The 25,494-nt window shown below is 44.9% G+C and overlaps 1 protein-coding gene across 1 annotated transcript; it reads right to left on the bottom strand.

The window, feature by feature from the left end:
• Positions 1-171: 171 nt before the first annotated feature.
• optc (opticin) lies at positions 172-16,110 on the bottom strand. The gene is made up of 7 exons (XM_047026678.1): positions 15,958-16,110; positions 11,260-11,451; positions 2,991-3,159; positions 1,305-1,463; positions 842-1,044; positions 421-516; positions 172-339 (listed from the first exon to the last, which is right to left on the bottom strand). The coding sequence occupies exons 1-7, from the start codon at positions 16,108-16,110 to the stop codon at positions 172-174; spliced, it is 1,140 nt and encodes a 379-aa protein (XP_046882634.1).
• Between the last annotated feature and the right edge of the window lie 9,384 nt (positions 16,111-25,494).

Here is a 25,494-nt window from a genome sequence, read left to right as displayed (position 1 = left end):
AGTTTCATCCCTACTGAGCTTCACCCCCTCCCCTACAGAGAGAGTGCCCCCTCCCTCCCCCCTCCCCTACAGAGAGAGTACCCCCTCCCTCCTCCCTCCCCTACAGAGAGTGCCCCCTCCCCTACAGAGAGAGTGCCCCTCCCCTACAGAGAGAGTTTCCCCCTTCCCCCCTCAGAACCCCCCGATGGGGAGGCGTGGCAGGCAGGTGTAGGCCCGGCTCCACCAGCGTAGGTGCAGAGGGTTCCCGTCCAGCCGGATGTCCTCCAGGAGGCGCCGGACGTAGCTGCGGTTGTGACGATTACAGAACGTGTCCTCGCTCAAACTCTGGATGTTGTTGTTCTACAGGTACAAAAGAGAAGCAGGAAGGAGTGAGAAAGAGAAGAGTGTGTGTGTCAGTGTGTGTGTGTCGTGTTTACCCACCTGCAGGTGTAACACTCGCAGACTTTCTGGCAGAGGCGTGGGGATGTAGTCTAGCTTGTTATTGGAGAGATACAGGAACTCTAGTTGACTAATATCCTGTCCAGGTAGAAAGGACAACATATATTACGGCCATTAGGTGAAGCCCCGCCTCCACAACGTCTAGCTGCTCTCTCCCCAGTTACGGCTCAGTCAGCAGACCTACAGCCTGAGCAGAGCATCGTCTAGTTCACGTCAGAGTCTAAGGACTTTAGGAATGTTATGCAAAGATATAGGAGCTCATCCTCAATAAGTGTGTGTGTTTGAACAGCATACATCAAGTACAGAAACAATAACGTGCCTTGAAAAGAAAATGCATATTTCAGCATGAGTGTGTTGATTTGGTCTGGGCTGGGCAAAACCTGCCTGCGACACCTGCATATACCTTGAAGGCTTCCTGCTGCACGCCGGCGGAGGTCAGGAGGTTACTGCGGAAATCAATGAGTCTCATGGTGGCTGGCAGCGCTGGGAGGATGTGCAGGTTGTTGTCAGCCAATAGCAGGTCCTCGAGCTGGGGCAGGGGTAGGAACACATCTTCATCCATCCCAGAAATCTGATTCCCTCTGAGATCAATGCGCTTCAGTTTGTCTGGAAAAAAGGAATGAATACAAGTAATCAAAAATTGCATCATGTCTTATAGAACAGAGGAAGGAATCAAAGTAATCAAAAGTTGCATTAAGATTGTCTAGAACATAGGAATGAATCATATTACTCTTGTTAAAATCACTTCAGTTGTGTCAACACAAGCATTGCAACTTGATGGTTAGGTTGGTAGGTAGTGTGGGGCTGGTATCTGAAGGCTACTTCTCTCCCATCATTCATTGTGTGCTGTGTGTGTGTATACTTACTAAGGTTGACAAAGTCAGTATTCTTGACATGTCTGATCCGGTTGAAGCGGCCATAGAAATGTGTTGTATCTTTAGGAAGAGGAGGGATTTGTTCCATGTCGATGTCGTCGCAGTACACACTCCCTCCGATACACACACACAACAGACACGTGGGCATTCCTGCAGAAAGAGGGATAACACTGTAATGTTAGCAATAACAGTGTAGTCTTAGTGTGTCTCCATCAACACTATCTAAAAGCAAGAAAAATGTACTGCAGTAGAAATATGGGTCAATAACATTGGTCAGAAATTTAATTTGAGAATAAGATAGTCATCTTATTCACAGGTTTGTCAAATCACAAAAAAACTACAAACAAAAAACTAACTTTGGGCATTTCAAGATATTTATTTAGTAACACGACACCTTATTCCCAATGTTCCTAATCTATTAGTTTGGGAAGCTGACAACCTGGTGACCTGGTGTACCAAAAACAACTTGGAGCTCAGTGCTCTTCATACAATGGAGATGGTTATGGACTTAAGGAAGAACTAAGCCCCACTCAGCTCCATCACCCTGTGCGACTCCCCAGTCAACACCATAGAGTCCTTCCGCTTCCTGGGCACTATCCTCTCCCAGGACCTCAAGGGGGAACTGAACATCAGCTCCCTCACAAAGAAAAACACAACAAAGTATACTTCCTGCTGCAGCTGAAGAAATTCAACGTGCCAAAGACAATGATGGTGCACGTCTACACAGCCATCATTGATTCTGATTCAGAATAGATTATGGCAAAAATATATATATATTCAACTTAATTTAGCCATATTTCCATTTGTCCCAATAAATGTATGGCAAATGAATATAAGAGTGGAAAATACTGAACGTATGTGGCATGCAGAACACGTGGCAGTCCGGTACACTGTTAGAGACGCAGTGGGGGGGGGGGGATTTGTACTTCCTCAGCAAAAGAAATATCTGACTATAGAAAAGTTAACTGTCAGCATGTTCTCCACATCTGGGTTTAAAAGCTTATTTAGAAAAACAGACAACATGAAAGGTTTATATTGTTTTCCAAACACAAAGTTATGTGCAAACTTAACTTATTGGAACTGGAAGATGCGCCTATTGGATCAATTGACTGAGAATGTGAAGCCGATTGGAAACCTTGCTGCTTGGGTGTTTACAGACCAATCAAAGCTAATGAGCTAAACTGGCATCTGTGTTTATCATAGGGACACTTTGTTTGAGGTAAACAGGGGGGAGTATGTGAACTTAATAAGCCACCAAAATTCCTTCATTAACTTTCAGAAACCCTAAACTTAATCTTAACATCAACCAGATCATCAGATATATAAATTATATTCTGTTGACAGTTTACCAATGTTTTACAAATGTACTGATGATCTACATTAAGCTTTGGGAATTAAGATATATATGGTAGATATGATCTTTTTATTGTCAGCTCTACATCATAACAAAAGCTTTTAGAATCAGCGGAGGATATTAAGAGTCAAGCTAAGGATTGGGATGAAGGGAAGGCATTTTGTTATTTTGTGTGCATGTTATCCTGATAGGACTGTCTAAAATGTTTAGAGTTTTGTGGGATGTATCTGTAATAGTATGTAATAGTAATACCATGATAAATGCATTTTCATATCTACTAGATCTGGGTTATGCACGCACAAACAGACAGTGCAGTGACTTACCCAAGCCAGTCTCAGGGCCAAACAAACCCGGTCCTCTGAAGTCCAGGGTGACGGGTGGCGGGGGAGTGGTGGGCCAAGAGGGCAGCTCTCCCCCCTCTTCATACTCAGGGGGCTCAGAGGCATGAGGAGGGGTGGCAGCGGCTGCCGGGGCAACAGTTCCCACCTCAATCTGCCAGTTAAAGGAAAGGTATGAGGAGATCACCAAAATGGCGCCGATGATGGCAGCCTCAGACGGTCGGTGTGTCCTGTCTTGTATTGTCTGTTAATTCAGTGTTCTGACAGGATTTTTGAAATTCTCTAACCAGAGACGAACTTATAAACACTTTTCACTTTTCTGCTTCCAGCGGCAGAATTAGTGGGCATTCTTGTGCAAACTGCACTAGGCTTTGCTCATGCAGCGAAACGCTGTCAAAGGGGAAAGCAAGTGGGTGCGCTAGGGCGGCTACGCAGACGCGGGATCCGAACTGTGCTTCCAAGTTTTTTCCTCTCCAACGTACGTTCACTGTGCAACAAAATGGACAAACTTCAGCTACTGATGGTGAAATACTGAGACTTTCTTTAATTTTCAGTTTTGTGCTTCACAGAGACATGGCTTGGTTTTGATCCCGGACACCGCGTTACAACTGACAGGCTTTCAACTCCTGAGAGCTGATCGGGACATAGCACAGGCAGTGGTATTTGTTTTTACACTAACAGTGGCTGGTGTGTAAATATGACAGTGATTCTGCAACATTGTTCTCCGGATCTGGAATCATTTTTTATAAACTGTAAACCTTTCTATTCGCCTCGCGAATTTGCGTTGCTCATTCTGGTCGGAGTTTACTTGCCGCCGGGTCCACAGGCCAACGTCAAAAGGCCCAACACACGCTGACCAGATTCTGAGTGTGGAGCAAGCAAATCCGGATTCCCTGGTTATCGTACTCGGCGACTTTAACAAAGGTAATCGCAGCCACAAACTCCCCAAATACAGACAATTCATCAAATGCCTTACCAGAGAAGGGAACACTCTGGACCACTGCTACACTACGGTCAGTAAAGCCTACCACGCTGTCCGCCGAGCAGCACTGGGACACTGACCATGCCATGGTCCACCTGATTCCTGCATACAGACAGAAACCCACCCCAGATCACCCCCCCCCCCCCCTCCCACCACCACAGAGACAACCCTATCCATTCAGGCAGGAGAAGTTAACAGACTGTTCAAGAGGCAGAACCCATGCAAAGCAGCTGGGTCAGACTCTGTCTCTCCAGCCACTCTCAAGCATTGTGCTGACCAGCTGTCTCCGGTGTTCACCAACATCTTTAACACCTCTCTGGAGACATGGCATGTGCCAGCCTGTCTCAAGTCATCCACCATCACTCCTGTGCCCAAAAAGCCAAGGCCAACAGGACTTAATGACTAAAGACCCATCGCCCGACCTCTGTGGTAATGAAGTCTTTTGAGCGCCAGGATCCTGTTTGTGGACTTCAGCTCTGCCTTCAACACCATCATCCCCACTCTACTTCAGGACAAGCTCTCCCAGCTGAATGTCCCTGACTCCACCTGCAGGTGGAAGACAGACTTCCTGTCTGACAGGAAGCTGTGCGTTAAGCTGGTAGCACAAGCCTCTGACTCCCGGTCCATCAGCACCGTATCCCCTCAGGGCTGCGTCCTTTCCCCCCTGCTCTTCTCCCTGTACACAAACATCTCCAGTCATCCGTCAAACTCCTGAAGTTTGCCGACAACACCACCCTCATTGGGCTCATCTCTGGTGGGGATTCATCAGGAAGAATACAGCCCAACTCACCCCCCTCACCCTGTGTGACTCCCCAGTCAACACTGTGGAGTCCTTCCGCTTCCTGGGCACTATCCTCTCCTTGGACTTCAAGTGGGAAACTGAACATCAGCTCCTTAACAAAGAAAGCACAACAGAGGATGTACTTCCTATGGCAGCAGAAGAAATTCAAACTTCCAAAAAACAATGATGGTGCACTTCTACACAGCCATCATTGAGTCCATCCTCACCTCCTCCATCACCATATGGTACACTGCTGCCACTGCCAAGGACAAGAGCAGACTGCAGCGTATCATCCGCACAGCTGAGAAGGTGATTGGCTGCAATCTGCCTACCCTCGAGGACCTGCACACCTCGAGGACCCTGAGGCGAGTGAGGAAGATTGTGGACGACTCCTCCCACCCTGGACACTCTCTGTTCCAGCTACTCCTCTCCGGCAGAAGGCTGCGGTCCATCAAGACCAAAACTTGAGAGAGGACGCTGGCGTGGCTTGTTCGCCACTTCTCTAATCGAAAACCAAAATCCGAATTTCTTTGCAGCTCAACCGCTGTTGTTATAGTATAGCCTACAATACAACCTTTATCGACCAGTACTACATTGAATAACTTATACTAGTGTTGTTGTTCATTAGAAATCATTGCGGATTTATATGTGCTCTGCATGGATTCCGCCAACCCAGGCGGCTGTCTAATTAGCAGTTTTCCATCGCTGCCTACTACCGTGAGGCTTTTTCACCCAAAGTCACTGCTGTCTGCCTACTGTAGCCGACGGCCCTCCTCTGTGCATCACGAGCATGGCAAATGGCTAGCAGACCGCTCTCCACAACTGGAATGATGCTTAACTATTCCGCCACCCAACTGAAGACTTTCAACAACTGCAACCCTCCATAGTGTATAACAGTCATTGAACAACTTGGATTTGTTCGCCGGCCCCGTTACATTCACAGAAGTTGCAGTCGAAAGTCTGTTCTCTCCCAGTCTGATCACAAAATCCCATCCCTCTGGTCTGGCGTACGCACCGTCGCATCTCGAACACGTCATCAGGGCGCTGCCACTCCTAGAACTAGTAATGCTGGAGTCTCCATGACAACCCTATGCACTGACCGGGTTGGTAAACGTGGAGTGGATTTCAGACTACTCCAACCAATACAGAGACTTACTGCTGCACCAGGCATCAAGATTGAACTTTTTAATGCACAATCCATCACAAACAAATCTTGCCTCATACATGACCCTATTCTGGATAAGTGTTTGGATTTGATGTGCCTTACAGAAACCTAGTGGTCTGGCTGTCATTTACCGGAGTGATCTGATCTTGTCCCCTATAACCCTGCCTGAGTTGTCTTCATTTGAATGCCTTGCATTTAAATGTAAGCCCCCTCTCTCCACAACGATACTTCTTATCTACCATCCACCCAAAGCAAACTCTTCTTTCACCCAAGAGATGTCCAACCTTCTCTCAACCTTCTGTACTATGTCTGCCAATATCATCTTACTTGGAGATATGAATATTCATTTAAATTCCTCCACCTGCCATTACAAACTCTGCTCATCTCAGCAATCTTCTGGTGTATGATCTGGTTGTCTCCGACCACAAGGCCATCTCCATTATAATGTCTTCACCGTCCACCCTCATCAAGCCCAAACGCTCAATCTGCTTCAGAAATCTGAAAAACATCAACCCAGAGACTATGGCATCTGACCTCCAGCATCTCTTTTCTGTGAAGTGTTTATCAGCCATGGACTCAGTGGATTATTACAATAACACTCTCAGGAGCATTCTGGATCTTCACACCCTGGTCAAATCTAGAATGGTCACTTTCTCCCGATCAGCCCCTGGTACATCGGTGAGCTATAAAAAATAAAGGCAGCTAGGCGTGCCATGGAGAGCAGATACAAAGCCACAGGACTACTCAAAGACACTTTCAGAGGCACGGTCACAGTTCTACTCCAACGTCATCAGAAAACAGTCCCGGAAACTCTAAACAGCTGTTTTCCACCGTAAATCATCTTACCACAAACCCCCTCACTTAAAGAAACTACAGAAGAGCACTGTAATAATTTCCTGACCCTTTTCTAAACAAAAATAGATTTGATTCATTCTACCTTTCCTGGTTCCTCAACACTACCCGCCCTGACTGTTCACTTACAGCTTGCAATCTCCCAGCCCCTACACTGCTTTCCAGAAATATCACAACAAGAGGCTGAGATGATAATTAAAAGGATGTGCCCACCACCTGTGCCCTCGACCCCTTTCCTACAGCTCTTGTGAAAGCAAACACCTATAAGTCCTCTGATTACCACTATAATAAACCACTCCCTCCAGTCTGGAAATGTTCCATCTGCTCTAAAAACTGCCATAATCAAGTAACTTTTCAAAAAACCCACCCTTGATCCGGATGTATTTGTAAATTACAGGCCTATTACAAATCTTCCATTCCTCTCCAAAGTACTGGAAATTATTGTTGCTGTACACCTCCAGGACCATCTTAAACATAACAACCTGTTCGAAAAATTCAGTCTGGTTTCCGCTCTTCCCACAGCACAGAAACATCTGATGCTGGCACACCTTCTCTCCTCATACTCCTTGATCTGCCTGCTGCGTTCGAGACTGTGGATCATGGTATACTCCTCAACCGGCTACACCAAACCACTGGACTCGACACTGCTCTTAACTGGTTTAAATTACACCTCACTGACAGAACAGAGTACATTTCACTTGGAAGTGCAAGGTCCCGGCAACACACAGTCACCTACGGGGTCCCCCTGGGGTCAGTCCTGGGCCCCATCCTCTTCATCATCTACATCCTCCCTCTCGGCCATGTCATTAGCCGCCATGGAGTCTCATTTCACTGCTATGCCGATGACACACAACTGTACATGAAATCACAAACACACATCTTTGCTTTTCAAAAAAATAATCTCTGTCTTCACTCACCACCTTTCTTGAGGAGATAAAGGTGTGGATGAAACACAACTTCCTCCAGCTTAACAGCTCCAAGACTAAGGCAATTCTTGTTGGCACCTCACCTCACATCAAATCCAGTCATCCTCCATAACCGTTATAACCATTTCTGGCCATGACATTCCCCTCTCCACAACTCTCACCAATCTTGGTGTAGAATTTGACCCACAACTCACCTTTGAAGCCCATATCAAAAACCTTGGCAAGATTTCTTCCTTTCCTACCATCTCAGAAATATTGCCAAACTCTGTTCCACTCTCACCTAAGCTGATGCCGAAAATTGGGTCCACGCCTTTGTCTCCTCCAGACTGGATTACTGTAATGCTATTCTCATTGGGATACCTAACAAAAGCCTGCAGAGATTGCAGTATGTTCAAAACAGTGCAGTAAGGATCCAGATGAGAGTGCAGAAATACAACCACATCACACCCATTCTCCATTCACTCCATTGGCTTCCCGTTTCTGCCAGGATAGAATTCAAGGTCTCCCTTCTCACCCATCAGTGCATCCATGGCAATGTTCCCCCCTACCTGAAATAACTACTAACCCCTACAACTACAGCACGATCCCTCCACTTAAATAATTCAAACCGCCTCCATCTCCCCAAAACTAAACTCAGAACCATGGGTGACGGGGCTTTCAGTTAGGCCGCTCTCCGGATCTGGAACACCCTCCCTGACCTTCTGAGGGCATCTCAAACCACTGAGGGCCTCATGTACGTACATTCGCAAATGTAGCGTTATTAGCAGCATGGCCAACGCGCAGATTGCGCACACTGTGATACTTCATTTTACGTCGTATTTACGAAACCTGCAGGTCATCGGGTAAACAGCGCCTTTCTCCGCCCACTATACCGTACATTGCGACCATTTAAACCCGCAAATGAATGGGCCTCCTTCTCTCTTTCTATCATGGATCAGCAATGAAATTATCCTGATGCCAATATTTGTAATGTAGCAAGGAGTTTAACAACTGCTGGAATGGAATGTGAACGCTGAGTCGGAGGTTCGTTGTTATCTTTGATTTCTTCCAGTAACTGTAATATTGCATGGCTGCTTAATCTGTAATGTGTAGTGATTTTGTGTTCACTCAACTCAAAAAGTGTGATCCTTGTGGCCAAAATTATTTGAGAGGTTATTATTTGCTCGGGTTACGGCTGCCATTTCACCAGGATGCATAAGCGCATCCTGGTTTACGCCTGCTTTTAAAAAGTGGATAATTTTCACTGCAAAACGGAAGCACGCTTTCACGGGCGGTTTCTGTACATACCGCGGAATGCATAATTAGTCACACTTTATGCATCTCCTGCCATCTCTTTATGGGAACTCCCACTTTCCACTTGATCCTCCCGTGAATGCATATACATGAAACGGAAAAGCGCAATTTGCCATTTTCAGTTCCCGCGACATGCAGTCTGTACTTTTACCTCAGTGTGGCATGTTTGTACATACCTCGCCATGCTTTTTTACGCGCAAATTGCTAAACAAATACGCCTGAAGTGGGTGCAAAAACATTAGTACATGAGGCCCTCAGACTTTAACAAAAAGGACTAAAAATATGTATTTTTAGCAGATCTTATGAGTTTGAATCATCTAATTGTATTTTATATTGATGTTTTAGCTTGTTTTAACTGCAGCACTTTGAGATCTGTTTTCGGATGAAAGGTGCGTGAGAAATAAAATGTATTATTAATATTATCATAAACCTTCACACCATAAGAACAGTTTCTTCCCATCCGCTGCTGGCCTCTTCTACAAGGCCAAGGACTCGCACTGAGAACACTTGATCTATATTTATAATTCACCACTTTTTTGCACAATTCATTTTGCACAATTAATTTTGCATTATGCTGCCTGATTTCACCATGTAACATTTCAAATTGTATATTTTATATTTATATCTATGTAATATCTATATTGTTTAGCTCTTTAGTATATTGTTTAGCTCTCTAGGACATGGTAGCTCTTTAGTATTAGACCTTTAAATTGTATTTATATATTCAGCAAAAAAAAAAAAAATGATCCGTAAATATTTATTGTATGCACCTTCCTGCCACAGTAAATTCTGTGTTTGTGTTAACTTACATGGCAATAAAAACCCATTCGCAAACTGATTATGAACAAAATCAAAGATAAGTGATGATTAATGATATCTGTCAGTTTAGTGCTCCTTTTCTCTATGACTTCATATTTCCTCTCCTCTGTTGAGCTCTCCACTCCTGTTGTTGACAGTGTGTGTAGCTATGAGGGAATAAAACCCGGCAGATTAACGGCTCCTGTCCCTCTGCCATTGAGTTTTGGACGCTGACTGTGGAAAGCGGATCGAACAACAAGGCTCTCCAGGATGGTTTCCTGAATTCCCAGAGTGAGCCACCATGGCACCCGGAGACAAAAAACATCCTACTTCACCACCCTTCAGATATAATTTTATAACGTGTTTATGTTCAATCTGAGCACGTATTGCGGATAAAAGCAACACGGCTGTAGCAGTGTAGAGAAAATTGGCGTGGGAGACAAATGCTGGCCGAGTCAATGCATACATTTCAATGCCAGCCCATACATTGAACATTTAACCCCACTGTCCATTAATATTAGAGGTGAAAAAGTAGTGGAGTTAATAAATTTGCATGTTCAATGTTATATTGTCTACAGAAATATACTACTAACAGGTCAGGCATATTTTTTTTAACAGAGCATGGATGCCTTATACAGTGATTCATTTAAAGGCAGGTGAATTATGCATGTGGAACTGTGGAATTTAATTAAATCTCATGTATTCCCAGTTACAAGTAAATGGGTTGTACAAACTGCATCTCATGAAGAAAGTGACACAATTGACCAAGAGATGGTGTAGGCCTACTTAAGGTAGAAGAATAAAGGCTAATCTTGAAAAAGATTTGCTGGAACACCAGTTACAGGAGGGTGCATGGTCACAGGTGATGTTAATTGTAGGAACAATAGCCTATAAAAATACTAATTGTTGAATTTCTATTTGTAGGCAACCAAATACAATTTCAATTATTTGTCTTTATTTCAGTGACAAAAAGCATTTGGCCGGTTCTGAGTGCACGTCCACGGTGTGTAACATTAGCGATGTAAGGGCTGAGAATGTTCTAAAAAGAAATAACAGTGTGACGGGAAACGGTAACGTTAACTTAGGTATCATCAGGGAATTAAAGCACATCGAATCGCAGCCTTAAAATCCTCTCCCGGCGTATAACTAAGCAAAATAAATTGTGTTTGAGATGGGTCGGTTGAACCAGGAAAGGACATCCCATGTCTGCCAACTGTATCAGGCTCAGAAAGTGGGGGGGGATTGGTAGAAATGCAGAGTTTTTCATGAAAAACCTGCTAGCGAGCAGCTGAGGTTCACAGAGTAAGTTACCCTGGACACCGACCTAAGGTTTTCGTAACCTCTCTTTCTGGAACGGAAAATCTGGTGCATGCCTTTTTTCAGGAATAACCAACTCAAGTTTTCACTAAACCTGCTACCTGGAATACCCCCCTGGTATGTGTGTTTGTCCTCATCACCTCTTGGTTTACATTGTTGTAGTCAAAGCTGTCCCCGTAACTGTTGAGGTCCATGTTCTCCCAGTCTGTCTCTCCATTCAGGTCGTAGTTCTCCAGGTCAAAGCCATCTTCATCAGTTCCCAGATCCTGCTGTGGGGCACATTCCCTGGGGCTTGAGCCCAGAAGGGTCAGGGCCATAGCCGCCACCACACACTGCAGCGCCATATACAGGTCTCGCACTCAAATTCCTGTATAGAGACGGGGCAAAAAAGTGCACACTGAAACTGAACTGGTCATTAATGAGTGAGGAGAATGCTTCCTGCATTGTTTGCTGCGTTTGCTGCATGTTCATTCTCGTTTTGAGCACAATAGACTTTTTTATGGACTATTTTGAATCCTTTGGTTCCATGTTAGCTATGAACTAAATCTGTTCCTTGGTTTCCTGCAAAACCCATCCTCTGCCACGTTGTCCCTGTCTGGAGACAGACCCTTTTCACATGTTTGAACACACACACACACTATTATCTACTTCAGACTAATGACAAACCAAGCAGTCTCCCAATCCCCAGTTAGTGATTTACACTTCTAAATGTTGTACATTACCACTTCTGTACATAAATGAAGCAATGATGCTGCCTAACTAAATTAAGTACATAAAAGAAACAAACTTGATAAACTATTTTAAAAAAAGTCTGGTTGCGCTAGCACATTCCTTCCCTGTGTAAGGTGGTTCTGTGTGTGTGTTTGTCCTCTGGTCTCAGAAGGGAGGACAGGGACACCCAGAAACTGTCCATCCAAGAGAGGTTTGTTGAGTTGTTAGTGAAAATGCTGGAGGAATGTTTGCTTTGAAAGCTGACATAAGGGTGCGAGTCTGGCTTGACTGTCTGGGGTATCTAAAACTATATCCTTTGAGGAACAAGTCAGACTTTTCTAAGAAGCAAATTTGTAAAAAGAAGTATATAAGCAATAAGTAAAACAAAATAAAAGGTGTGTGACCCTTGAAAAACATTTATCTCATCCTACAAAATGCTCATTTACATGTATTCATTTAGCAGACGGTTTTATCCAAAGCGACTGTAAATGTAATGGCTAAAAACACATTAACGAGATGTTTTGTAAACCTTTAAGATTTTTTACAAAAACAGAGAACACACAAAGACACAGAATCTTGTGAGATGAGCTTTGAGGTGATGACAATCAGAGTGTTCTCAGCATACATGAGCGAAGCCTAGTTCAGGCATGGAACTTGAGCATTGCGCATCATCCGATCATTAACACGTGTGTTAACTAGCACAAGCCTAGTGGGCTACATCCGATAAGGCGGCATTAAAAGGCTGTGCGGATACACACACACTCACCACCGGTTGCTGTATGATCTGTGCTGCTACTGCCCTCCACCATCCCCTTCTCCACCTTGTTGTCTGTATGCTCTATCCACCAGGGGGATTATATCTCTATTTACTCCCTGCCTCATATTTTATGTATGTATGTTGCTCGCTAATGCTGGAGGCAGGGAACGCTTCCCCTAGATTCATCCACGCCAAAGTCAAACCTGTTTCCATGTCATGGTTATCAATAAATGCTCAAATCTAATACGTGAGTGTCTTGACTGAACTACAGTAAAGCTCCAGTCTCCAGTTGATTCTACTAAAATCCAGTCTCACCCCTGTGTAAAAGGACATCAGCTTCACCTTCTCCAAGCCTGTAAAGGTCCTAACAAAGACAACAAAATGCCTTCAGCAGTCTTAGAAAACATGAAGACCCGGTTGTAAATTTACAACGTCACTTTTATCTTTCCAAAAAACACATTTGCAAAACTTATATTTTTGTGAAAGACTACATTTACATAGCCAATGGATCCTATTGAGAAAGAAAACATTTGCAAATTTGTTTTTTGGAAAGCTAAAAGTGACGTTGTAATTTTACAACCACGGTCTTACAGGGTCAGGCATGATGTTAAACTTACCGGCCTCAGGAGTTTTGCAGTTCCTTCCTCCCCTCCAGCCTTCTCCAGTTGGTTTGAGGTTCAGTCGTCAATGCAGGACCTGTGTTCTTGGCTACAGCAGAGACACAGCCAGAGGGTGCAGAGGCCATGAGTGGGGGTTCAATGAGTTAGTGTGTGAGGTGCGGGGTTCAGGGGGATGGTGTGTGTGTGGGAGGGGGGGTAGTTAACGTGTGGTCAGCTGGTACAAATGACCCTCCTGATGTTGGCTAACCCTAACAATCTCCATCTCACATAAATTGTGTGTGTCTCTGTCATTCTCTTGCTCATACAACATACAATACAGCACTGCCATTTCTGATCCAGGGGTCCAGGTACTAACTCACAACCAGAACCTAGGGGACTTGTTTTTTGCCAGTCATTGCAGTTCACAGAGCCCGAGCAATTCTGGTTAAATGTTGTCAATTTAAGAGAGAAGTTATTCCTTAGTCCTTAATGTGTGTTGATGTAATAATAATAATGGATTTTATTTGTATAGCACACTCACTTTGTAAAATACAAAGAGGTCTCAGGTGCTTAACATGATATAGACAATCACAAGAACAATAGTACAAAGTGATAGAACTGCTTATGAAGTGCAGAAAATAGGAAAATATAAAATACAAAAAGATAATAAATGTTAAATAATTCATAAGATTATAATGAGATCGAATGATATGTATTTAAAAACAGTAAATACATTTTATGAAGGCAGAGATAAATAAGTGGGTTTTGAGGTGTGATTTAAAAGCAGCGAGGGAATCTAAGGCCCTAATGATCTCCGGGAGCTTGTTCCAGAGTCGTGGCCCCAGCGAGGAGAAGGCACTATCTCCCATTTTAGTCAATTTTGTTCGGGGAACTGCAATGAGGTTTCAGTTTCTGTACCTAAGTATCCTAGATGTGAAATGAGGGGTGAGGAGGTCCTGGAGATAGGTTGGAGCGGTAGTGTTTATGGCCTTGTGAACTAGGAAAAGGACTTTGTAAATGATTCTTTGGTTGATTGGAAGCCAGTGGAGGACTGGGGTGTTCCAATTTCTGTGTCCGGGTGGGAACCCGGGCAGGACTGTTCTGAACATACTGCAGCCTCTGAATGGTTTTTGCTGGTAGACCTGCCAGCAAAGAGTTGCAGTAGTCAAGACGGGAGCACCAGCTTTTCTGCAGTATGTTTCGGTAGAGAGGGTCTCAACCTTGAGATGTTTCTCAGGTGGTAGAATGAAGTTTGGCGGATGGATTTAATGTGTGCATTTTATACTTATACCCACCTGGTACTTAATTTATTTTCTAACCTGTTTTATAGTTTTATAGTGTATTGTATTTTATTTTTTGCTAGTACTTTCTCCTGTGTGCACTCATGTAAAGGCGAGCTAGTGTAACAAAAAGTTTCCCTTCGGGGATTAATAAAGTATTTTGGTTCTGATTCTGATCTGATCAAAGGACAATGATGAATCCAGCTTGACACCCAGATTTGTGACGAGTGAGGAGAGAGGGGTGGGGTGACCATTTATGGTGATGTGGGTGATACGGGCCTTTTTTGTTTGATGGGGGGTGCCAATAAGCTGTAGGGAGTTGTTGCTGCGACCCCAGTTTGCTAGGGTAAATGCCATCACCACTGAAAAATGAAGCAGGACTCCAGAACAGGTTAAAATTGTTAATAAAAAGGAGATTGTTGGCCACTACAGCACATTGAAGCCAAATATTGAGGCTCAGGAGTTTACAGTAACGCCAGTCGCCACCGCCCAATGAAGGCATTGGTCCTGAGATAAAAAACACTTTCCCACTTTGCTTACAAAAGTAAAAAAAGATGGTTGAAGTCAGCTTTGGTCAACTTGGATCCTTGCGTGACAACATTATTAGCCCCTACATGGATAATAATCCTTATGACGGAGCTCGGGACTGAAGGAAGAAGCTCCCGTAGCTTTTCAGTGTTTGTCTACACTGAAGCACCAGGTAAACAGTGTGTAACAGCATAGAAAAAATGCATTGATCTGGTGAAGGAGTCACCTATAATCAGGGTGGATGGGAGGAACAAGTGGGGGATGGAAGGTGATTGTAAACTCCTGGCTGCACCAGGGGGCGATGGGCCCGCAGCCGACTGCACAGGGAGTACATCGGCCTGGTCCTCCAGGTTAGAGCGGAGGCAACCAACACTGTCAGCTCTGGTTGAAGCTGGATAAGTGTGGTCACCGGAGCGCCTGAGGACAGCATTCTTCAACAGCCTACAGCGGGAGGAGGATGATTATTCCGAACTGCAGCAGATCTTCGCTGAGACTTGTCCGCTGCTGCGGTGGTGTTTGCTGCTGCGGTGGTGTCCGCTGCTGCGGTGGTGTCCTCGCCAGCAGCTGCTGCCCGGATTGAGGCCATGTCTTGCGTCAGTAGAGTGTGAGATGAGGTGCTCCAGCAGTTTGCCTCAGCGGCAACCTGGACTAGGGGCAGAGTCGACGGGCGCGTCGGGGCTTTTTCCAGTTGTGCTTGCTGAAAGGCAGGCTGGGCAACAGGCCTGATGGCTGGATCATTTTTTCGGCCAGCAGTTCAAACCTCTTTGACAGACTTAGGCGGGGTGGAGAGCCCCCATAGCTGTTTTTTTTTTTTATCGGCCCAAGTAGTCTCCGATAAGAGCCACGGCGTGGAGCAGGCAGCATGCTGTGGATTGATGGATGGATCCCATAGTATAGTATCCTGCTTGGCAGCACTCATGGCCGCGAGGCGTCTTGACTGGCCCAAGGCAACGTCCATGAGACTGGTGAGAAGAATTTCTTCCGAAGCTCCTCTGAGAGCATGCGGAACTTGTTCCTCATCTTCTCCAGGTCGTCCCGTGTGCGACCCATCTCAGCCTGCATGTAGTGCCGGCAGGTCTCGAACTCCGTCTCCATGGCCGTGGCTTCGTTACACATGGTGCACTTGACCACGTGTTTCAGATTACTTCACATTTGGTTTATATGTAGGATGTATGGCTTCTTTTAAATTTTGTTACCAGAATATTTTTAAGAGTAACACTTGTACACCAGTAAGACAGTCAGTTAGTGGTCAGTTGTAGGAGTGTCTTGATGAAATTAGTTTTACTCTGATGCAAACTCAGAGAAGGCTCTATCATTTCAGCTTTAAGACAGGCCTGCATTTACCTCTGTCTCATTTCCTGGGATTATCAAAACAACCCATCCCTTAGCTGTCAAATCCAGGGAACATTTTGTTGCATTTTCCTTATAAATTCTGAGATAGACTGTTTGGACTGTGCTGTGTCTTTGTGTATGGCTGTAGATGCATGCATATGTACGTGAGGGAGGGGCATTTATTGAGAGAGTGAGGGTGGATTAGCCAATTAATGAATGAGACCAGAGCTACATCCATGAGAGAAAGAGGGTGTTTTGAAATGATCAAACATTACATTGACAGGCTTCTGTCAAGTGTCATGCCAAGTACTTGAAATATAACACATTTAACTTAACGTTTGTGAAATAACACTCAAAAAAATGAGACTACCGGGAACTTCAGGTTTACTAACAATGTCAGATGAAACAAACTCTTTCCCACACTCCGTCACACACACACAGCAACACACAAAATCGTCTGACCCTCTTCTCTCCATGTGCCTATTAAGCCTTGTTAACTCTCTTTAAACATTCTTGCTCTAAGTGATTTGTGCAAGCAGGCGAGCACAGGCTTAAGACTGAAGAATGTGGGGAGTTCCCAAGTATTTCTTGTATTTCTTTTTCACTTTTCCACATGAATAGGGAACAACAAAATGGAATATGTAGTTCAGCGCTGGTCTCTTAGGGGAATGTGTGTGAAAAGTATTTTAGCAGCTCACATATCTCACTCATGCATTTAGTACAGTAAAGCCATGTCAGAGTTTCAACATTCTAGAGCTACACTGAAAACAGAAAGTTAACATTATCATTCAACAATATTCAGCTGTCTTAAAATCAAGACTAGCTAACGTACTCTTATCTTCTGAATAAAAGTACCCCCCGGAATAAAAGTACCCCCCGGACAAATCCTCAAAATATAATAAAAGTACCCCCGGAATAAAAGTACCCCCCGGAAAATTGCCAAATCAGCACGCAAACTGTGTCCATTTGCGATCAAAATGTGTTCCTATCAGTGTAAGTGCGGATCTTTACTGTCACTTGCAATCAGGAGTAGATCCATTACATTCCTTCAAGACTCTACTGTTGACACTACGCAACAGAACATTTACATTTATTCATTTAGCAGACGCTTTTATCCAAAGCGACTTCCAAGAGAGAGCTTCACAAAGTGCATAAGTCACTGATAATAACAACAAGATAGCCCCACAGCATTGCGGGTAGTCAAAAACAAGAAGTACATATTGTGAACAACCAAAAAATAGTGCTAAAGGAAAGAAACCATAAGAGCATGTAGTTAAACAAGTTAAAAATTACATAACATTAATCTCTAAGTGCAGGTGTACCTGTAGGAAAGCAATAAAAATAGGATTAACTAAAAAAGAATACAACAGTTTAAATCAGCTACCACTAACCAACAAGAGCAACAGTCTAAGCAAGAGTCATTGTGAACCTTGAGGAAACTAGCGTTGGGTTCAGCAAACCATTCCTAAGTACCATTGTACTCCCGGAACAAGTGTGTCTTGAGCCTTCTCTTGAAGGTGACCACCAGGCGGTTGTCTGAAGAAGACCGTAGGTGGCGGGTGGGGGTGTAAGGCTGCAGGAGAGACTTGATGTAGTCGGGCGCAGTCCCGTTCACTGCTCGGAAGGTCAGTACCAGGGTCTTGAATCTGATGCGGGCCGTTATGGGTAGCCAGTGGAGGGAGATGAGGAGTGGGGTAACGTGGGAGCGTCTGGGTAGATTGTAGACCAGACGGGCCGCTGCGTTCTGAATTCTCTGAAGAGGGCGGGTTGCGCATGATGGGAGACCGGCGAGCAGCGAGTTGCAGTAGTCCAACTTGGAGAGGACAAGTGCTTGGACAAGCAGCTGGGTGGAGTGCTCAGACAGGTATCTCCTGATCTTCCGGATGTTGTAGAGGGTGAATCTACACGACCGGGAGACCGCAGCAATGTGGGCCGTGAGGGAGAGCTCGTCATCCATGGTAACCCCAAGGTTCCTGGCAGAGGATGAGGGGGTCACCGTCGCAGATCCCAGGGTAATTGAGAAGTCATGGGAGATGGAGGGTTTGGCCGGGATGATGAGAAGTTCCGTTTTGGCAAGGTTCAGCTGGAGGTGGTGCTCAGTCATCCAGGCGGAGATGTCTGCGAGGCAGGCCTCAATCCTAGCTGAGATCCCCGGATCGGTCGGAGGGAATGACAGGTACAGCTGCGTGTCGTCAGCGTAGCAGTGGTAGGAGAAGCCATGGGAGGTGATGATTGGTCCAAGTGAGGTGGTGTACAGAGAGAAGAGGAGGGGACCAAGGACGGAGCCCTGTGGGACACCAGTGGAGAGCTGGCGTGGGCCTGACACTTTGCCTCCCCAGGAGACCTGGTAGGACCTTCCCGACAGGTAGGATGAGATCCACTGGAGTGCAGTGCCAGTGATGCCCATCTCAGAAAGTCTGGAGAGCAGGATCTGGTGGTTAACCGTATCAAACGCCGCAGAAAGTTCCAGCAGAATGATGACGGATGACCTGGAAGCCGCTCTGGCAGACTGGAGGGCAGTGGTGACTGAAAGGAGGGCAGTCTCTGTGGAGTGGCCGGTCTTGAAGCCCGATTGGTTGGGGTCGAGCAGGTTGTTCTGAGAAAGTAAGTTAGACAGTTGGTTAGATACAGCACGTTCAATTGTTTTAGAAAAGAAGGGCAACAATGATACCGGTCTGTAGTTCTGGAGGACAGCAGGGTTAAGGGAGGGTTTTTTGAGTAAAGGGGTAACTCTGGCCTGTTTGAAGGCAGAGGGGAAGGTGCCAGAGGTAAGAGAGGAGTTTAGAACATGGAGCAGAAAAGTTATGATAGAGGGGGAGATGGTTTGAAAGAGAGGGGAGGGGACAGGATCAAGGGGACAGGAGGTGGGGCGATGAGAGAGAATGAGGTCAGAGAGCTCTGCCTCGGACAGGGGAGAGAAGGAGTTTAGACATTTAGTTGGGTCAGTAATGGAGGGTGAGGGGGTAGGAAGGGTGGGTTTAGGGAACCGACTGCTAATGTCGGCGACTTTTTTCTCAAAGAAGGAGGAGAAGTCGTCTGCTGTCAGGGTGGAGGGAGGGGGTGGGGGAGGTGGGTTAAGAAGGGTGGAGAAGGTAGAGAAAAGTTTGTGGGGGTTTGAAGCGGAGTTAATTTTGTTAAGAAAGTAGAGGGTTTTGGCACCAGTTATGTGAGAAGAGAAGGATTTGAGGAGGGAGTGATACTTATCAAGGTCCAGACCGTCTTTGGACTTGCGCCATCTCCTCTCAGCTGCTCGAAGGGTAGGGGGGAGAAGATCGTGCAGGCCTGGTAGACAGGGGACAGAGAGAGTCAAGTGATGCAGTTAAAGTGGTTAGCAGAACACGCATTCGTTTTATCGATGAACAAATAATATCGACTAAATTCTTAATGATCGATAATCGATCGTCGATTAATTATGCCCATCCCTAATTGCTAGGAAAAAACTTAAACACTTGTAGTTTGGAAAAACATAATCATTATTAGAAATTTTCAAAAAAGAGGCTGTTACAAATATATGGTAGTTTTCCTCAAAAAGTCAACATGACTGCAACATAACATGAAAACCACTGGACATACATAGTTATAGTAGTTTGTAAAAAAAGAGGCTGTCTAGTTACAAATATACATGTACTAGTACTATCACTTTTCCTTAAACAGCTTACAGTCAACATGACAACCACTACCAAATAAAGCATTAGGAAAATACTTCAATGCCTGTAGCTTGGAAATACATAGTTACAAATCTGTCAAATAACAAACGTGCCATGACTACTGGTATACGCTACCTCAACAAACTTATAATTGACATGACTGCCGCGCAGCACAATTGCAGGTGCTGTGATATTTCTAATGACATCATCTCGCAGCACCTCATATTCCGCGTCTTGTGCGGCATACAATCCTGAACTTGCACCAATACTAGTTACACCTTCAAAGTATCTACTGTACTTGGGTTTGCAAAATATAAAAAAGTTAATGCCCTGGGATTTCTATTTGACGATGAGAGGGTCGTTGTCTATAGGTTGTGACTGTCATTCTGGTGTGCTGAATGGGAACCGTTATGTGAGTGTACAGTAGCTGTTTCTCTGTAGGCAAAGCAGAGAAAGGGGTGGTAACTTTCCCTATTGTGACATCACAATAGGGGTTTTGCAAAACCGAGCATTTGAGCTCTCATTTTCTAAGAGGTGGAGAAGAATACCCAGGGGTTAGTTTACACCTATTGAAATTTCTAGCCACTGGGGGACCAAAGGCAGGCTAGGGGAACTCACATTACTGTTAAATAACCTCCTAAAGTGAAGTTTTCATGTCATGGGACCTTTAATTCTTCTTAATTCAAGCCAGAGCGCATTTGTGTTTGCTGCGTGTACATTGTGACTGTCATCTTACCTGTGAGTATTCAGACCCTGTTTCATTTATTGTGTATAGCTAAAACTTAGTCTCACGGGCAGAGCTTAAGGGGATAGCAGCTAAATTGGTCAATAAGTAGCTAGCTAGTGATCGAGTTTCAGGGTACTTGCTGCCGTGCAGACCCTGCTTTGTTGACTTAATTAGGGTCGTTGTCAGCTGGGCCTTAGCATGCAGGGCTCTCAAGTGTCACGCATTGAGAGTGACAGTCACTCATTTCGGTCTTTAGTCTGCCCTCCCGCCACACATTGCATTTATCACGCCGAAAAAACATATTTATAATATATTTAATATGCCGCAGCACCCAACCAAAACACCTGCTCAGAACAAGTAGTTCATAGATGTAGCCAGTGTGTATCGGTGAAACTCACTCATCAGGTAAGTAACAGGCCATCAGCATCAACAGTTATCTAGCTTTTTGTTGGCGTAGTTCAGTGGTCACCAACCTTTTTAGGCCAAAGATCACCGACCTTTGCCTTGGTGACCCGAAGATCTACCTATTGAGGCGTTGAGAGACAGAACAGACTCCAGACTGAACTTACAACTTAACTTTATATTTGGCCTTATTGTAATTGAATGAAATCAAACACTTTGTGAACAATATGAACAAGAAAAAACACTTTTGCAATGAGCAGGCTGGATATGAACGGTTTTATTTATAAACTGAAGTTACAACACAACACTGACAAATTTCTCATGTGACAAGTCAGTGTGATGGCTGTGACTGAACACTGTCTGTGAGTGCCTTGTAGTTTGGCTCATAAGCAGAGACAGCCAGTCTGAGGCAGTCTGTGAGGTGTCTGTCAGTAAGCCGGCTCCTGTACTTGGATTTGGTGATTTTCATCTGTGAAAATGCCATTTCACAGAGGTAGGTCGATCCAAAGTAGGCACTCACTTTTAGTGCACATGCACTGAGGAGAGGAAACTTCTCTCGGCTGACAAGTCCCCAAAAGTCACTGTCCCTTGACCTGGCTTTCAGCTCAATGTCATTTTGCAAATCAAGCATCTCCATGTCCACTCCACTTGGCAAAGCAAATGCTTTCTCGAATTGGTCTGCAACCTCCTCTGTATTAATAGGCAGGAATGGGTTTGAAAGAAATGCAGCAATATCTTTCATGATTTCTAACTCACCAAAACGTCGACTGAACTCCGCTGCCAGTTTGTCCAGGTGCACACAGTACTGCTCAGGGTGAAAGTCAGAAGAGTCTTTGATGGACTGTGACATTTTTTCCAGGTTTGTAAAGTGTGTCAGCGTCCCTTTCCTCAGATTCGTGGTCCAGACACAGAGTTTGGCCTTGAACGCATTCACTGCGCTGATCATGCGGAGGAGGTGCCGGTCTTTTCCCTGGAGTTCGTGGTTGAGCGAGTTCAGTTTTCCGGTTAGGTCCGTCAGAAACCCCAGGTCCAGTAGCCACGCATCCGTTGAAAGTTCCTCGTGCTCCTCGTTCCTTTTCGACAGAAACGTCTTAATCTCAGGCAGCAAGTCAACAAATCGCTGCAGCACTTTTCCGCGACTCAACCACCTGACATCAGCATGCAGAAGCAGGTCTCCATACGCCGAATCGAGCTCATCCAATAACGCCTTGAATAAGCGATGCTGAAGCGCTTTTGCTCGAATCGAGTTTACCACTTTGACCACCAGTGACATGACATGAGAAAAGTCCACAACTTTCCCAGCCAAGGCTTGCTGATGAATCACACAGTGATACTTCATGATATCATATTCTGTCGGTGAATTGCTTTGCAACACGCACAGGCCAATATGCAAATCCAGGTACAAGAGAACGCGCGTTCAGTTTAAGAATCCTCCGCGTTCATGAATTAGTCGGAGATCAGTATTTCTGAAATTATTTTGGAGATCGACAGGGAAAGTCTCCGAGATCGACACGTCGATCGCGATCGACAGGTTGGCGACCTCTGGCGTAGTTGGTAGTGGCGGCGCTTGGGATGTCAGAGGTGGCAGGATCGAACCCAGTGCGGGATGTAAATAGGCCTGATTCCTTGACTTTTAAAATAATGTCATATTTTATTATATGCATATTTAAGGTGGCTAGCATTGCAGTGGCAGCCTCGTCTGGCAGCCTCGGTGCACGACGACTCATTCGAACAAAGACAAAGGTGTCTACCTGTGCTGGATCACCTCTTCTGATAAGTATCACCCTATTTGTATTCTATTCTACCTAGAACATATTCATAGTTATGTGTTTCTTCAGCATTCCCGTTCATTACAACACTCATAGACGTAGATATGTCACAAAGTATATACGGTCCACTTTTAACCTTAGCTACGTATCCAGATCTTCTCCACCTGCCCTCTCTCTTTCTATAGGGCTCTGGAACTGCCAGTCTGCTGTGAGCAAGGCAGACTTCATCCCGGCATTTGCATCCCATGCTTCTCTTCACGCCCTTGCGCTGACAGAGACATAGATCCGCCCAGAGAACACTGCAACTCCAGCTGCTGTCTCCGTCAACCACTCGTTCTGTCAGTCACCCCGCTCAACCGGGCGAAGTGGTGGGACAGGTTTACTTCTTTCCCCACATATTAAATACACATCCACCCCACTCTCTGTTACTGCCAAATAATTTTAACACCATTATGTGATGCCAACTGATCCTATCAAAGCATTTTTAGTTATCACCCACCAGGGCCACTAGCCGACTTTTGGAGGAGCTGGACATGCTCCTCAGCGTCCTCCCGGATGATGGAACACCGCTGATAATCCTTGGGGACTTCAACATCCAGCTCAAAGGAATGCAGGCCGTCGACTTCATGTCTCTTCTGACTGCCTTCGACCTGACGCTGCTGAACACACCAGCGACCGACAAGGCAGGAAAACAGCTCGACCTAATCCTGACACATAACTGTATCACTGAATTAACCTCTGTAACCCCACTACACATTTCTGGTCACTTCTTTATCTAATTCTCTGTCTCTCTCCCTTCAACTCATCCTACCTCCCCTCCCCTTGTAACTTTCCGCCGCAACCTCCGCTCCCTATCCCCCTCCCATTTCTCCTCCATTGTAACATCCTCCCTCCCATTGGCGAGTTCACATCCCACCCCACTGACACTGCCACCAACACCCTGTTATCCACATTAACTGCATCACTCGACACTCTCTGTCCCCTGTCAACCAGGCCTGCGCGATCTTCTTCCTCCTGCCTGTGGCTCACAGATGTTATTCGTGAAGGACGGTCCATCCTTAGGGCAGTTGAGAGGAGATGGCGCAAGTCAAAAGACGGTCTGGACCTTGATAAGTATCACTCCCTCCTTAAATCCTTCTCTGCTCACATAACTGGTGCTAAAAACCAACTACTTCCTGAACAAAATCAACTCTGCCTCAAACCTTCACAAACTTTTCTCTACCTTCTCCACCCTTCTCAACCCACCTCCCCAACCCACCCCCCCCTCCACCCTGACAGCAGACGACTTCTCCTCCGACTTTGAGAAAAAAGTTGACGACATTAGCACTTTTGTAAAGCACTCTTGGAAGTCACTTTGGATAAAAGTGTCTGCTAAATTAATAAATGTAATTTCTCAGTAGTCTGTGTAACCTCTCAATGTCTTACTACCCAACAGATGCTAAAGGGACCCATTTGCTTACATTTACATAACATTTATTAATTTAGCAGACGGTTTTATCCAAAGCGACTTCAAAGAGAGAGCTTTACAAAAGTGCATAGGTTGTTGCAAAGGACTGATGGTTTGCCCCTTAGACTGTGCACGTGAACAGCCCTTTCACTGCTGCTGGGTCATTCCATTAGTGCATGCACCCCTTATGGCTCCACTTGTACAGCCAATCAGAGTGCAGTCTGGGAATGCTCGCGCTGACGGTACCCAGTGGCGGGAATAGCAGATCAGTGGAACGACGATATAGAAGTGTTATGGGGTTTACTTTCAGTTCAGAAATTAGAGTGAGTGTTGGAATTGTGTGCATTCAGATACCTGTAAGTATTTATAATGCTAATTTGTTATGTTTAGTTATGCTGTTTAGTATCAGTCTGTGTTTGTTAGACACGGCATTGAAGTTGTTAATGCATTTTTATGATCGCAGGTGTATATTCAATTGATGCCGGTGTCGCGGTTACATTATAAATGCGGACGTAATCTTTGTTAGCTAGCTAGTGACATGTTTAACGATTACCTGTGCTGTTTAGCAGCTAGAACGTGAGAAACTTAATGTGAGAATATTGCTATTATTAATGTGAGGTTGTCACTAGCCTTATTTGTGAGATGCCTATCAGTATGATTGCTAAGTATCTCTGTTGTATTCTGTTTCTTTGCAGAACCACACACACACACACACACAAATATAACCTAACACACGCATTCCATTCCTCTCAACTTTACAATAAACCAAAATTTTGGATTGTACATCATCTCAGGCATTTTAATCAGATGCACCACAGTGGCTTCTAAGAATTTCTTACTAGAGAACATAGTCTCCACAACAGGTCACTGATCATAACAACAAGATGGCCCCAAACATTGCGGCTAGCCAAAACATGAAGCATACATTGTGAAAAACCAAATAAGTGCCAAATGCAAGAACCACAAGAGCATGTAGTTAAACAAGTTACAACTAGAAAAGGCATTTCCTGCTGAAAATGCGTTGGAATGCTGAAATCTGAAATAATTTATTTAAATGGCTGAAAATACAGAAATGAGAAAATACCTACAAGCTGAAATTAATTAAAAAAATGTGTGACTCACTCTAAAGAGGCAGTGTGGTAGCTGAACTGCATCATCTCACAAAGCTAAGTGCTT

Source organism: Hypomesus transpacificus, chromosome 9, assembly GCF_021917145.1.
Source record: "Hypomesus transpacificus isolate Combined female chromosome 9, fHypTra1, whole genome shotgun sequence".
In the NCBI taxonomy this organism is placed as follows: Eukaryota; Metazoa; Chordata; class Actinopteri; order Osmeriformes; family Osmeridae; genus Hypomesus; species Hypomesus transpacificus.
The sequence above is the reverse complement of the archived record's forward strand: the minus strand, read 5'-3'. Positions and strand labels throughout refer to the sequence as shown.

Bases quoted from the DNA above. Each gene is read 5' to 3' on its own strand.
- optc (XM_047026678.1), bottom strand. From the start codon at position 16,110: ATGTGTAACGAAGCCACGGCCATGGAGACGGAGTTCGAGACCTGCCGG. The intron at 11,452-15,957 runs GTCTCATGGACG...ATGGCGCTGCAG, and splicing joins GGAAGAAATTCTTCTCACCA to TGTGTGGTGGCGGCTATGGC. The intron at 517-841 runs GTATATGCAGGT...CTACCTGGACAG, and splicing joins TGCAGCAGGAAGCCTTCAAG to GATATTAGTCAACTAGAGTT.